Here is a 15000-nt window from a genome sequence, read left to right as displayed (position 1 = left end):
CCAGTCAATACATATGTATTGACTTTGGTATTCACATTAAAGTAGGCTACATGGACAAGGCGAGTTCTATGGCGACCCGGATTTAACCAGAACTTACCGGATCACAGCATGCAGTCTATCGATTAACCTCTTAATTATTTGCTGTTTTCATCGGAGCTTGGGGTGGGTAATCTCCCGTTAGAAGTCAGTTAACTTGACCCTTTTAAAAAAACAGCTGACGTACTATTCCATGCTCCGGTTTAACTAACGGTCATTGTGTACGAGTTGAATCGAAGTGCGTCGTCATCGAATGTAACCCGGATTTAACGGAATTGTTCAAATACACAATGTCAGCCTTGAGTCACCCGGAAAACAAAAGGAGTGAATTTCTCATAAGGTAAAAATCACACATGTTCAGAATGAATTAATTTAAAATAATAATCGATATTTTAAGGAATATGTCTGTAATGTTACACGCTTCACTTATAGACCTACCTGCGATAGGACTCAGTTCATCTGTTTGAGCCATCAAATCACGTTATTTCTCTCTTGTTTCCTCAAAACCGTCCCTTTAATAAACGAGTAAAGCCATTTAAATAAAACTGGGATATACACCGAACTCTCAGACACAGGTTCCCAGCGTCACTACTCGACGTCGTCCAAGGAAATACAAATATCGTACTAGAGTTAGACCCAACTACATACACACAAACACACCGAGTTCTTCAACTCCTATCTGTTTTAGTAGTTCATCTAGGAAAGGCAAAGGATATTACTGCACCAGAGAACCTTAATGTCTTCAAATGTGTTCTACATTCAATGAAATCAAAGATGGCAGGAAAATTTAGGGACAAAAGGTGAAATGTTTATCCAACACAACGCAGGTTATTGATTCGCCAATTTTATATTCCGCAGAAGTTCTCTTTTTCGTTACTTGATATCGTGACTGTCTGGCGTGACTGGGACTGCCTATTTAGATAAGGCAGAAACACGCAGTTTTGAAGATGTTTAGATACACGTAAATTACTGGCACTAATTACACTAATTTATTCTTGCACGTGCGTAGACAAGCTCATACATATACGTACATACCTATTGTATATATATATATATATATATATATATATATATATATATATATATATATATATATATATATATATATATATATATATATATATGTGTGTGTGTGTGTGTGTGTGTGTGTGTGTGTTACCTTAACGCGGTGAAAGGTTTTACGTATCGCTATGATCAGCAAAGCTATACTAGCTATGCTAGTGTGAAATATGACATAATGAATACCATAATTTAATTTTACACGCACATTAGTATACACGTAATGACACGCGAGAAAGGTTCCAAAACAATAATAGGGCAAAATCATTATTCTCAATAATAATAATAATAATAATAATAATAATAATGATATCAAGTGGTTGGCAATATTGAAGTGATCAAACAGAACCAAATTCACTAACCAGCAACTCTATACAATCCAACATCATTCCAAGAAATTTATTCTTAACTTAATTTTTGTATATCTTCCAACAGAGTTCCGGTGTTTACACAGATCCTTTTTGAAATTATAAACTTCCTTCTTCGAAACTTCATTTCTTAGGTTATATCTCATTGGTTGGTGATACCATGTTTGTAAACGACTTTTATGTTTTGAAAAGTCAAATTCTTTTCAGCACTGTAGGCTAGTTTTAAAACTCTTAACTGAGGCAATGATATCTTATCCAGGCGAATGTACATATTCAAAATAAATAAGATAGAATTAATAATTAATTGGAGTAAATCTAGTTTTTATGTAATTCGAAGACTAGACCTACTGCTTTGAATAGATATTATACTACAGCGATGAAAGAACAAATTTATTGATCCACTGACATAGTTGCACCAAGTAGCCTATTATAAAATACATGCCTGTAAGAAATGACAAATAATGTAATGATTTCATTTATCATTGTTCCCATTTTTCAAGAAAAAAATCGCAAACCTGAAAATATTTTGAGTTTTGAGCCACTGAAGCCGACCAAGTACTAGAATGCCTAGGGCCTATGAAAAATATAAATGATTGGTGGTAGTGAGGAGAGGTTGCAAGGAGTGGTAAAAGGAGAAAGCTGAAAGATGGTAGGAACAAGAGTTAAGCCTCTAAAATTAGCAAATTGAATGTTGGAAGAAACTCATTGTTTGATTTATGATTTTGTAAAGATATTTGGAAATTGATTTAGGATTAAAGTAAAACCGGATTAAACAATTTGTAAAGGATAGAAAAGGAAATTGAGTCTACAAAAAGTTTTGAAAGAGAAGATCCGCCCAAATCTGATACTTTGAAAGATGACTACAGGAAATGTCTAGTTTGCTGCTGTACTTAATGAAAACCAATACATTTCAGCCAAATTAATGATGACTTCAGAAAAGAATACTGTATACTGTAACCACCCACACATTATTATTATTATTATTACTATTATTATTAATAGGATTAAGGATAAAACAGAGAATGCAATCTTAGAAGTACAGAGTGGTTTTAGAAGAGGTAGGGGTTGTATGAATCAGATTTTTACAGTTAGGCAGATATGCGAGAAATATTTAGCAAAAGGTAAGGAGGTGTATGTTGCGTTTATGGATCTGGAGAAAGCGTATGATAGAATTGATAGTGAAACAATGTGGAATGCGATGAGGTTATATGGAGTTGGTGGAAGGTTGTTGCAAGCATTGAAAAGTTTCTACAAAGGTAGTAAAGCATGTGTTAGGATAGGAAATGAAGTGAGCGATTGGTTTCCGGTGAGAGTGGGGCTGAGACAGGGATGTGTGATGTCGCCGTGGTTGTTTAACTTGTATGTTGATGGAGTGGTGAGAGAGGTGAATGCTCGAGTGCTGGGACGAGGATTGAAACTGGTAGACGAGAATAACCATGAATGGGAAGTAAATCCGTTGTTGTTTGCGGACGATGCTGCACTGGTTGCGGACGCAGAAGGGAAGCTTGGCCGATTAGTGACAGAATTTGGAAGGGTGTGTGAAAGAAGGAAGTTGAGAGTTAATGTGGATAAGAGTAAGGTTATGAGATGTACGAGAAGGGAAGGTGGTGCGAGGTTGAATGTCATGTTGAATGGAGAGTTACTTGAGGAGGTGGATCAGTTTAAGTACTTGGGGTCTGTTGTTGCAGCAAATGGTGGAGTGGAAGCAGATGTACGTCAGAGAGTGAATGAAGGATGCAAAGTGTTGGGGCCAGTTAAGGGAGTAATAAACAATAGAGGGTTGGGCATAAATGTAAAGAGAGGTCTGTATGAGAAAGTGATTGTACCAACTGTGATGTATGGATCGGAGTTGTGGAGAATGAAATTGACGGAGAGACAGAAATTGAATGTGTTTGAGATGAAGTGTCTAAGGAGTATGGCTGGTGTATCTCGAGTAGATAGGGTTAGGAACGAAGTAGTGAGGGTGGGAACGGGTGTAAGAAATGAGTTAGCAGCTAGAGTGGATATGAATGTGTTGAGGTGGTTTGGCCATGTTGAGAGAATGGAAAATGGTTGTCTGCTAAAGAAGGTGATGCATGCAAGAGTTGATGGGAGAAGTACAAGAGGAAGGCCAAGGTTTGGGTGGATGGATGGAGTGAAGGAAGCTCTGGGTGATAGGAGGATAGATGTGAGAGAGGCAAGAAAGCATGCTAGAAATAGGTATGAATGGCGAGCAATTATGACGCAGTTCCGGTAGGCCCTGCTGCTTCCTCCGGTGCCTTGGTTGACCGTGGAGGTAGCAGCAGTAGGGGAGTTAGCGTTATGAAGCTTCATCTGTGGTGGATAATGGGGGAGGGTGGGCTGTGGCACCCTAGCAGTACCAGCCAAACTCGGTTGAGTCCCTTGTCAGGCTGGGAGGAATGTAGAGAGGAGAGGTCCCCTTTTTTGTTTCATTTGTTTGATGTCGGCTACCCCCAAATTGGGGGAAATGCCTTGGTATATGTATGTATGTATGTATGTATTATTATCATTATTGTTATTATTAATACACCAGGTATGCAGTTAATTTTAATAGTCAGGCCTTCTCCATCATGAGGCTCAATACTACACAGTATTCTAGAAATTTTATTCCAGCTGTGACCAAGCAGTGAAATGATCTTCCTAATCGGGAAGTTGAATAGTTAGAACTTCAAAAGTTCAAACTCGCAGCAAATGTTTTTATGTTGAACAGGCTAACATAAGTCTTTAACAGTTTTTATATAAAAATCTGTTTTAATGTTGTTAATGTTTTTAAGATTTTCTTATTTCAATTTTTCCTTACTTCTTATATCGTTTATTTATTTCCTTATTTCCTTTTGTCACTGGGCTGTTTTTTCTTGTTGGAGCCCTTGGGCTTATAGCATCTGGCTCTTCCAACTAGGGTCGTAGCTTAGCTAATAATAATAATAATAATAATAATAATAATAATAATAATATTATTATTATTTTTATTATTAATATCATTACTATTATTGCTGTTCCTATATGCTACAACCTTAGTTAGAAATGCAGGATGCTATAAGCCCTACTGCTCCAACAAGGAAAATAGCCAAGTGAGGAAAGGATATAAGGAAACATAGAATAATGTGCCTGAGTGTACCCTCAAGCAAGAGAACTCTACCCCATGACAGTAGAAGTCCATGGTACAGGGGCTTTGGCACTACCCAAAACTAGAGAACAATGGTTTGACTTTAGAGTGTCTTTCTCCTAGAAGAGCTGCTTACCAAAGCTAAAGAGTCTCTTCTATCCTTACCAAGAGGAAAGTAGCCATACATTAGTCTTAGCGCTTTTGTCTCGATATGTAAGAGAGAGAGAGAGAGAGAGAGAGAGAGAGAGAGAGAGAGAGAGAGAGAGAGAGAGATAAAAGCATTTTATCTCCACGGAGACTCAATATGCTCTTGGGCATAGCAAATTAGTTTAATAGATTAGAGAGTTTGTAATATCTTGTCTAATTTAGAGAGAGAGAGAGAGAGAGGGAGAGAGAGAGAGAGAGAGAGAGAGAGAGAGAGAGAGAGAGAGAGAGAGAGAGAGAGAGAGAGAGAGAGAGAGAGCTACAGGAATTTTGGATGTCTCAAAGACTTTTTATAGTTCATTCACGGAGACTCAATATGCTCTTGGGCATAGCAAATTAGTTTAATAGCTTGGAGAGTTTCTACCATCTTGTCTAATTTGGAGAGAGAGAGAGAGAGAGAGAGAGAGAGAGAGAGAGAGAGAGAGAGAGAGAGAGAGAGAGAGAGAGAGAGAGAGAGCTAAAGGCATTTTGGATGTCTCAAAGACTTTTTATAGTTCATTCACGGAGACTCAATATGCTCTTGGGCATAGCAAATTAGTTTAATAACTTAGAGCGTTTCTATTGTCTAACTTGGAGAGAGAGAGAGAGAGAGAGAGAGAGAGAGAGAGAGAGAGAGAGAGAGAGAGAGAGAGAGAGAGAGAGAGAGAGAGGTGCAGGCAAAATCACGGCCGTAAAGTGCATGAGAGACATATGTAAGCCAAGGCTGCGATAATGGGTGAGAGGACGCACATTTGGTTTGGCACTCCGTGAAGCTACAATGTTTACAGATATTCTATAAATATATTTCTTTCGTTTACTTATCGACATTTGTTTTCGTCAGTACCACGTTAATGTTTGTTCAATTACTATTTTGAAGGACTTTGCTTTGGCTTTGGTGAAAGACCATAGTCCCGATCGGCTGCCCTGTCTGACATCGCTTTAGACCTATAGTCAATTTCTTTTAGCGATGCAGATTTGCACCGACTAGCAGCGGTGCCCTTTTAGCTCGGAAAAGTTTTCTGATCGCTGATTGGTTGGACGAGATCATTCTAACCAATCAGCGATCAGGAAACTTTTCCGAGCTAAAAGGGCACCGCTGCGAGTCGGTGCAAATCTGCCTTGACAAAAGAAATGGACTATAGGTAGAGTATGTCTTTGTGCTATACGGTTGCTAATTGCCAATCCCTTTTGTAGATCCTATTTCCCCTTTCCCTCATGTCTGTCTCCTTCCCCTATAGTTGTAACCAACCTCTATCAACTAACTACCAGGTGCCCTATTCATTGTTCAAGATCATATTCTATCTTGTTCCTCTTTCCCACTTTTTTTTTTTAAAGTTTTAATAGTTTTTATATGAAAGATCCAAGTTATTGTTGTTGCTGTTTTTGATTATTTATTACTTCTCGTAGTTTACCTATTTCCTTTCCTCAATGGGCTATCTTTCCCCGTTAGAGCCCTTGTGCTTATAACATCCTACGGTTGTAGCTTAGCTTATAATAATAATAATAATAATAATAATAATAATAATAATAATATACTGTAGCTATAAATACTATAGATCGAACGTTCTAAAAACAACCAGCAAATCTAGTCTTGTTTATTTCTTCTCTATCACGAACACTAATCTTTTAGATTGCCTAAAAATTACCCCAGAATTTAAAAACTTGACTTCAAGCAAAGCTATATTTGACTTATCTTTACTGTGTGTAACAGACTGATAACGGACTTCATACTGCATGAGGTCACTTTTAAATCTAAAACTGAGGTCTTGTTTAAAGGCCTCTCGTGAATGGCAGGACAATGCCTTAGAGACTGACCATATTACATATGATTAGCGTCCAAGCACCCTCTCCACCCAAACTACAACCAGAGAGGACCAGGCAATGGCTGCTGATGACTCAGCAGATAGAACTGTAGACTCCCTTAAACAACCCCCCATCCTTAGCTCACAAGGATGGTAAGGTTGCAGACACTACAAGAAACTAACGAGTTGGAGCGGGTCTCGAACCCCAGGCTGGCAATCACCAGGCAAAGACGTTACCAGTAGGACACAACAACTCAGAATCTTCCCATTCCTTTTGTTTGTCGCTCTCGTTACACCCGACAGGCTTCATGATCTTGCAAATATATAAAAGCTCATCACCTCACAAACACGTAAATAGCAGAATTTCATTTCTTTAAAGGGATCAAGTTCAGAGTTAAAACAGAAATCGGACCCAATCCCCGGATAAAACAGGAGAGAACACAGTGGGTTTCACTACTTCCAGCTTGTAAGGGGTTATTAGTGAAATTTAACATTTTGGGGCCTGGTCAATGCCTGGGCGGGTGACCGTGGTTGGAAATCAGACAGGATGGTACACGAGAAGCGTCTTTGACCAATATATAAACTTGTAACAAATCTTGGGAGTCTGGTAAGGGCGGCAATGGGTTCGTGCAAGACTAAAAGAATTAACAGAGCCATTAATAATTTTGTATTCATAAAAAAGTGGACTTTGAATTTTTTTTTTCAAATTTATTTCTGCTTATTAAATCCATTAGTGAAATAAAAAAGAAAAAAAAACAGTTATATCTTTTCCAGATCTTGGAACCGGAGAAATCCGGTTAAGATAGAAATGTCAAGGCAAGACTGCTCTGTTCCTTCGATTTTACATCCTGGGGTAGATCGGTTTATAGGCAGTGTCACGAAACACGATACTGGAGGGTTTTCATTATCAAATCGTTCCTCCCTCGATGCCACATCATTTGAGATATTGGTTTTCAATATAATTCTAAAATTAGATCACGCAATAAAGTGTAGATTTCAATCTTAGCAACTATTTTTTACTTCATACTTGTTGCATGATTTATAAATGTATATTTTATCCAAGTTTAGTTTTTAAATATATCTTTAATACACCAGTAACATAGATTAACCTAAATCCTTGAGTAATACACCAACCTTGAAATTTTACGGAAGCGATTGAGTCAAAGTAGAGATATCTGTTGCGGGGAGCGTAGACGAGTAGCTATTCGCTTCAACGCGACTCGGCACCAACTAAGCACCTCAGGGGAGATGCAGTGACTAATAAATGGTGAGTACAGACGTACTGTCGAACTGTGTGATCTTTTAGTGGAAGTGTAGACTGATCACTACAGCAGTCTGTTTTATGATGATGCGGATTTATGCGTGTTATTACTTCTTCTGCATCCTCTCTCTCTCTCTCTCTCTCTCTCTCTCTCTCTCTCTCTCTCTCTCTCTCTCTCTAAAAAGTACATCGAGGCAAGTTGACAGTTTCTCATCTTGAAACAAGGCGTAGAGGAGAGGAAAAGATTTAAGCCTATTTCGTATGATCTATTTACTATTCGCCTGTTTCTTCATCTGTACACACACACACACACACACACACACACACACACACACACACACACATATATATATATATATATATATATATATATATATATATATATATATATGTGTGTGTGTGTGTGTGTGTGTGTGTGTGAGTAAGAGAGAGAGAGAGAGAGAGAGAGAGAGAGAGAGAGAGAGAGAGAGAGAGAGAGGGCGCTGTTATTGTTCTCAAAGGTCAAAAATTAAGACTGACGTAACCCAACAAAAAATAAACATAAACAAATGAATTATGAAACTGAAATTCGACCAAAAAAAAAATAAAAAAAAATGAAAAAAAGACTTAACACAAAAAAACATCCTTTTGACATTAAGGATTCCCGAGTAAGGATGAGCAATATCCAAAAGGGCCTTGTTATTGTCTGCGGCCACTGACCAGTGGACATCCGTTTCCGGCCTGGGGTTATCAAGACTAGGCCTCATAAGTAAATATATTTACTGGAGATATCACAGTTTTGGTGGTCTAATGATTATACGTGACCTAATTTAATTTATATTGTGATATAAACACGCGCATATATATATATATATATATATATATATATATATATATATATATATATATATATATATATAGCCTATATAATATACATATATATATGTATATATATATATATATATATATATATATATATATGTATACACACACACATATATATATATATATATATATATATATATATATATATATATATATATATATATATATATATATATGTGTGTGTGTGTGTGTGTGTGTATATACACTACTGTATATAAGTGTATATATATATACAGTATATATATATATATGTATATATATATATATATATATCATCATCATCATCATCATCTCCTCCTACACCTATTGACGCAAAGGGCCTCGGTTAGATTTCGTCAGTCGTCTCTATCCTGAGCTTTTAAATAAATACTTCTCCATTCATCATATATTACTTCACTCTTCATAATCCTCATCCATGTAGGCCTGGGTTTTCCAATTCTTCTAGTGCCTTGTGGAGCCCAGTTAAACGTTTGGTGAACTAATCTCTCTTGGGGAGTGCGAAGAGCATGTCCAAACCATCTCCATCTACCCCTCATCATGATCTCATCCACATATGGTGCTCAAGTAATCTCTCTTATAGTTTCATTTCTAATCCTGCCCTGCCATTCAACTCCAAATATCCTTCTGAGGGCTTTGCTCTCAAATATACTAAATCTATAGGAGATTGTTTCATTGGCATACCATGACTCCTGTCCATATAGTAACACCAATCTCACTAAACTGATATATAGTCTGATATTTATATATAATTTCAGGTGATTTGATTTCCATATTCTACTTAACCCAGCTGTTATTAGATTTTCTTATTTCAATCTTCCACTAAACTCTAATTCTAAAGAACCTGTATTGGAGAGCATAGTTACTAAATACTTAAATAATTCTACCTCATTAATCCTTTCTCTTTCCAATGATATTTCATCTTCCATTGCATACTTCGTTCTCATCATCTCTGTCTATCTTCTAATTATCTTCAGCCCAACCTCATGTGATATGTCATGCATTCTGGTAAGCAAGCATTGCAAATCCTGTGGTATTCTGCTAATAAGGACAGCATAATCATCATACTCTAGGTCTGCTAAATTCCTATCATCAATCCAATCCGATCCTTCTCTACCATTTCCGAATGTGCTACGCATTACGAAATCCATGAAGAGGATGAACAACATAGGTGACAACACATTCCCTTGGAGTACTCCGCTGTTCACTGGAAATTAATTCGATAAGACTCCATTAACATCAAGTTTGCACTTGCTATGCTCATGACCAGACTCGATCAAATTTACATCTTTAAGAGGAGTTCCATAATAACGCAGGACTCTCCACATAATTGGCCGGTGCACACTATCAAAGGCTTTTGCATCGTCCACAAATGCCATTAAAAGTGGATTTCTATATTCTACGCATTGCTGTACAACATGTCTCAAAAAGAAAATTTGGTCAGTGCAACTTCTACCTTTTCATCACTATTTCTCTCCAGTTTCTTTAGAATAAGCATACTATATATTTTCATAACAGCTAACTTAAGTGTTATGTCTCTGTAATTATTGTAATAAGTCTGGTATCCTTTTTTTTTTTTTTTTTTTGCCTTTTTCACCAACACTTCTAATTCTCATTCATCAGGTTTTGCCTCTTCATGCCACATTTTAGAAAATAATCTTGTAAGTATATATATATATACATATATATATATATATATATATATATATATATATATGTATATATATGTATATATATATATATATATATATGTATATATACATATATATATATATATATATATATATATATACATATATATATATATATATATATATATATATTTTATATGCACACATATATATATATATATATATATATATATATATATATATATATATACAGTATATATATTTATATATATATACTGTATATATATACATATATATATATATATATATATATATATATATATATATATATATATATATATAATGCTTAATTGTTCGTTTTGTTGATTCGTTAACATATGGATTGATTTAAGTTTATTACTTATTTAAAAAAAAATAGATTTCTTTTATTTTCATTTGTTTCTGTTAATCAAAAGGCTATATTTATTGAGTAAAATTCCAACACAAAAATCAAAATATTCTTAATCAATTAATTTATTATATATTAGTTAATCAACAAAATTATATATCCCGTTTCCGTTTATTCATTTGCTATAATATGTAGTCGGTTTATTTATTTATTTATCTATTTGTCTGCCTGTGGAGACAAGATTACGTCAAAACTTCATGAGGATTTTGACGAAATTTCCACCATAGATAGATTTTAGATCATGGACAACCCCGTTAAATTTTGGAAATAAACTGGAGTTGATTTCTCGCAATTTTTAAGATAACGTCATAACAAATTGTCGGATTTTGACGAAATTTCCGCCACAGATAAATCTTAGGCCATGGACGACTCCACTAACGTTTGGCGGAGGCCAGAATTCTCTGATTACTTCTGTTTATATTGCTTTGTTTATGTTCATCGTATTTAGTTTGATAGTAATTGAACTATTTTGTATGGGTACTGATTTCACAAGTGATCAGTTGTTTAGTTTGTCTTTGGCTCGGAGTTGTTTAAAGACATTGACTTGTCGGTGCAACTGGTTAACATTATAAAATGTATGTATAACTCGACAAAGGAGTTCCTGGTACACCTGTCTCCGAAGAATTACACACTATCACACCCTTACTGCGCGACGAGTAACCAAACAGCCAGTGTAGGGAGAGATGACGGAGGTAGTGGCAGGGCTACACATGGTAACTTTCTGCGCAGTAAGAAAGTGATTGGTTGCACTTCCTCAAAACGAAGACTGAGCACTTGGTGTTGTAGCCAGTGATTAAAGCCTTCTGGAAGCATTGTAACAGTGGTAGAGGCTGTATGAGGAAATAACTGTCGATGATTTTAGTCTTCTGGAAGCATTTTAACCATTGTAGAGGCTGTATGAGGAATTAACTGCCAATGAGTTTAGCCTTCTGAAGAAATAACTGCCAATGATTTTAGCCTTCTGGAAGCATTTCAACCATTGTAGAGGCTGTATGAGGAAATAAGTGCCAATTATTTTATTCTTTTGGAAACGTTTTAACCACTGTAGAGGCTGTATGAGGAAATAACCGACAATGATTTGAGCCTTCTAGAAGCATTTCAACCATTGTAGAGGCTGTATGAGGAAATAAGTGCCAATTATTTTATTCTTTTGGAAACGTTTTAACCACTCTAGAGGCTGTATGAGGAAATAACCGACAATGATTTGAGCCTTCTAGAAGCATTTCAACCATTGTAGAGGCTCTATGAGGAAATAAGTGCCAATTATTTTATCCTTTTGGAAACGTTTTAACCACTGTAGAGGCTGTATGAGGAAATAACCGACAATGATTTGAGCCTTCTAGAAGCATTTCAACCTTTGTAGAGGCTGTATGAGGAAATAAGTGCCAATTATTTTATTCTTTTGGAAACGTTTTAACCACTGTAGAGGCTGTATGAGGAAATAACCGACAATGATTTGAGCCTTCTAGAAGCATTTCAACCATTGTAGAGGCTGTATGAGGAAATAAGTGCCAATTATTTTATTCTTTTGGAAACGTTTTAACCACTCTAGAGGCTGTATGAGGATATAACCGACAATGATTTGAGCCTTCTAGAAGCATTTCAACCTTTGTAGAGGCTGTATGAGGAAATAAGTGCCAATTATTTTATCCTTTTGGAAACGTTTTAACCACTGTAGAGGCTGTATGAGGAAATAACCGACAATGATTTGAGCCTTCTAGAAGCATTTCAACCTTTGTAGAGGCTGTATGAGGAAATAAGTGCCAATTATTTTATTCTTTTGGAAACGTTTTAACCACTGTAGAGGCTGTATGAGGAAATAACCGACAATGATTTGAGCCTTCTAGAAGCATTTCAACCTTTGTAGAGGCTGTATGAGGAAATAAGTGCCAATTATTTTATCCTTTTGGAAACGTTTTAACCACTGTAGAGGCTGTATGAGGTAATAACCGACAATGATTTGAGCCTTCTAGAAGCATTTCAACCATTGTAGAGGCTGTATGAGGAAATAAGTGCCAATTGTTTTATCCTTTTGGAAACGTTTTAACCACTGTAGAGGCTGTATGAGGAAATAACCGACAATGATTTGAGCCTTCTAGAAGCATTTCAACCTTTGTAGAGGCTGTATGAGGAAATAAGTGCCAATTGTTTTATCCTTTTGGAAACGTTTTAACCACTGTAGAGGCTGTATGAGGAAATAACCGACAATGATTTGAGCCTTCTAGAAGCATTTCAACCTTTGTAGAGGCTGTATGAGGAAATAAGTGCCAATTGTTTTATCCTTTTGGAAACGTTTTAACCACTGTAGAGGCTGTATGAGGAAATAACCGACAATGATTTGAGCCTTCTAGAAGCATTTCAACCTTTGTAGAGGCTGTATGAGGAAATAAGTGCCAATTATTTCATCCTTTTGGAAACGTTTTAACCACTGTAGAGGCTGTATGAGGAAATAACCGACAATGATTTGAGCCTTCTAGAAGCATTTCAACCATTGTAGAGGCTGTATGAGGAAATAAGTGCCAATTATTTCATCCTTTTGGAAACGTTTTAACCACTGTAGAGGCTGTATGAGGATATAACCGACAATGATTTGAGCCTTCTAGAAGCATTTCAACCATTGTAGAGGCTGTATGAGGAAATAAGTGCCAATTATTTTATCCTTTTGGAAACGTTTTAACCACTGTAGAGGCTGTATGAGGATATAACCGACAATGATTTGAGCCTTCTAGAAGCATTTCAACCTTTGTAGAGGCTGTATGAGGAAATAAGTGCCAATTATTTTATCCTTTTGGAAACGTTTTAACCACTGTAGAGGCTGTATGAGGAAATAACCGACAATGATTTGAGCCTTCTAGAAGCATTTCAACCTTTGTAGAGGCTGTATGAGGAAATTAGTGCCAATTATTTTATCCTTTTGGAAACGTTTTAACCACTGTAGAGGCTGTATGAGGAAATAACCGACAATGATTTGAGCCTTCTAGAAGCATTTCAACCTTTGTAGAGGCTGTATGAGGAAATAAGTGCCAAGTATTTCATCCTTTTGGAAACGTTTTAACCACTGTAGAGGCTGTATGAGGAAATAACCGACAATGATTACTTCTAGAAGCATTTCAACCATTGTAGAGGCTGTATGAGGAAATAAGTGCCAATTATTTTATCCTTTTGGAAACGTTTTAACCACTGTAGAGGCTGTATGAGGATATAACCGACAATGATTTGAGCCTTCTAGAAGCATTTCAACCATTGTAGAGGCTGTATGAGGAAATAAGTGCCAATTATTTTATCCTTTTGGAAACGTTTTAACCACTGTAGAGGCTGTATGAGGATATAACCGACAATGATTTGAGCCTTCTAGAAGCATTTCAACCTTTGTAGAGGCTGTATGAGGAAATAAGTGCCAATTATTTTATCCTTTTGGAAACGTTTTAACCACTGTAGAGGCTGTATGAGGAAATAACCGACAATGATTTGAGACTTCTAGAAGCATTTCAACCTTTGTAAAGGCTGTATGAGGAAATAAGTGCCAATTATTTTATCCTTTTGGAAACGTTTTAACCACTGTAGAGGCTGTATGAGGAAATAACCGACAATGATTTGAGCCTTCTAGAAGCATTTCAACCTTTGTAGAGGCTGTATGAGGAAATAAGTGCCAAGTATTTCATCCTTTTGGAAACGTTTTAACCACTGTAGAGGCTGTATGAGGAAATAACCGACAATGATTACTTCTAGAAGCATTTCAACCATTGTAGAGGCTGTATGAGGAAATAAGTGCCAATTATTTTATCCTTTTGGAAACGTTTTAACCACTTTAGAGGCTGTATGAGGATATAACCGACAATGATTTGAGCCTTCTAGAAGCATTTCAACCATTGTAGAGGCTGTATGAGGAAATAAGTGCCAATTATTTTATCCTTTTGGAAACGTTTTAACCACTGTAGAAGCTGTATGAGGATATAACCGACAATGATTTGAGCCTTCTAGAAGCATTTCAATCATTGTAGAGGCTGTATGAGGAAATAAGTGCCAATTATTTTATTCTTTTGGAAACGTTTTAACCACTGTAGAGGCTGTATGAAGAAATAACCGACAATGATTTGAGCCTTCTAGAAGCATTTCAACCTTTGTAGAGGCTGTATGAGGAAATAAGTGCCAATTATTTCATCCTTTTGGAAACGTTTTAACCACTGTAGAGGCTGTATGAGGAAATAACTGACAATGATTTGAGCCTTCTAGAAGCATTTCAAC

The 15000-nt window shown here is 36.2% G+C and overlaps 1 protein-coding gene across 2 annotated transcripts in view; it reads right to left on the bottom strand.

The window, feature by feature from the left end:
* LOC137656676 (hematopoietic prostaglandin D synthase-like) overlaps positions 1-7840 on the bottom strand; it is a 28493-nt gene extending 20653 nt beyond the window's left edge. The window contains exon 1 of one of the 2 annotated variants that reach the window (XM_068390859.1): positions 7689-7840. Coding sequence is in view for 1 of the 2 variants with exons in the window: in XM_068390858.1 (XP_068246959.1) it covers positions 475-508 (34 nt within the window). In the remaining variant the exon portion in view is untranslated. Of the gene's footprint in view, positions 1-474; positions 586-7688 lie in introns of those variants that run through there. The other variant, XM_068390858.1, reaches the window with a different exon arrangement.
* Between the last annotated feature and the right edge of the window lie 7160 nt (positions 7841-15000).

This window comes from Palaemon carinicauda, chromosome 17, assembly GCF_036898095.1.
Source record: "Palaemon carinicauda isolate YSFRI2023 chromosome 17, ASM3689809v2, whole genome shotgun sequence".
Classification (NCBI taxonomy): Eukaryota; Metazoa; Arthropoda; class Malacostraca; order Decapoda; family Palaemonidae; genus Palaemon; species Palaemon carinicauda.
Note: the sequence above shows the minus strand (reverse complement) of the source record. Positions and strands in the feature narration are given on the sequence as shown.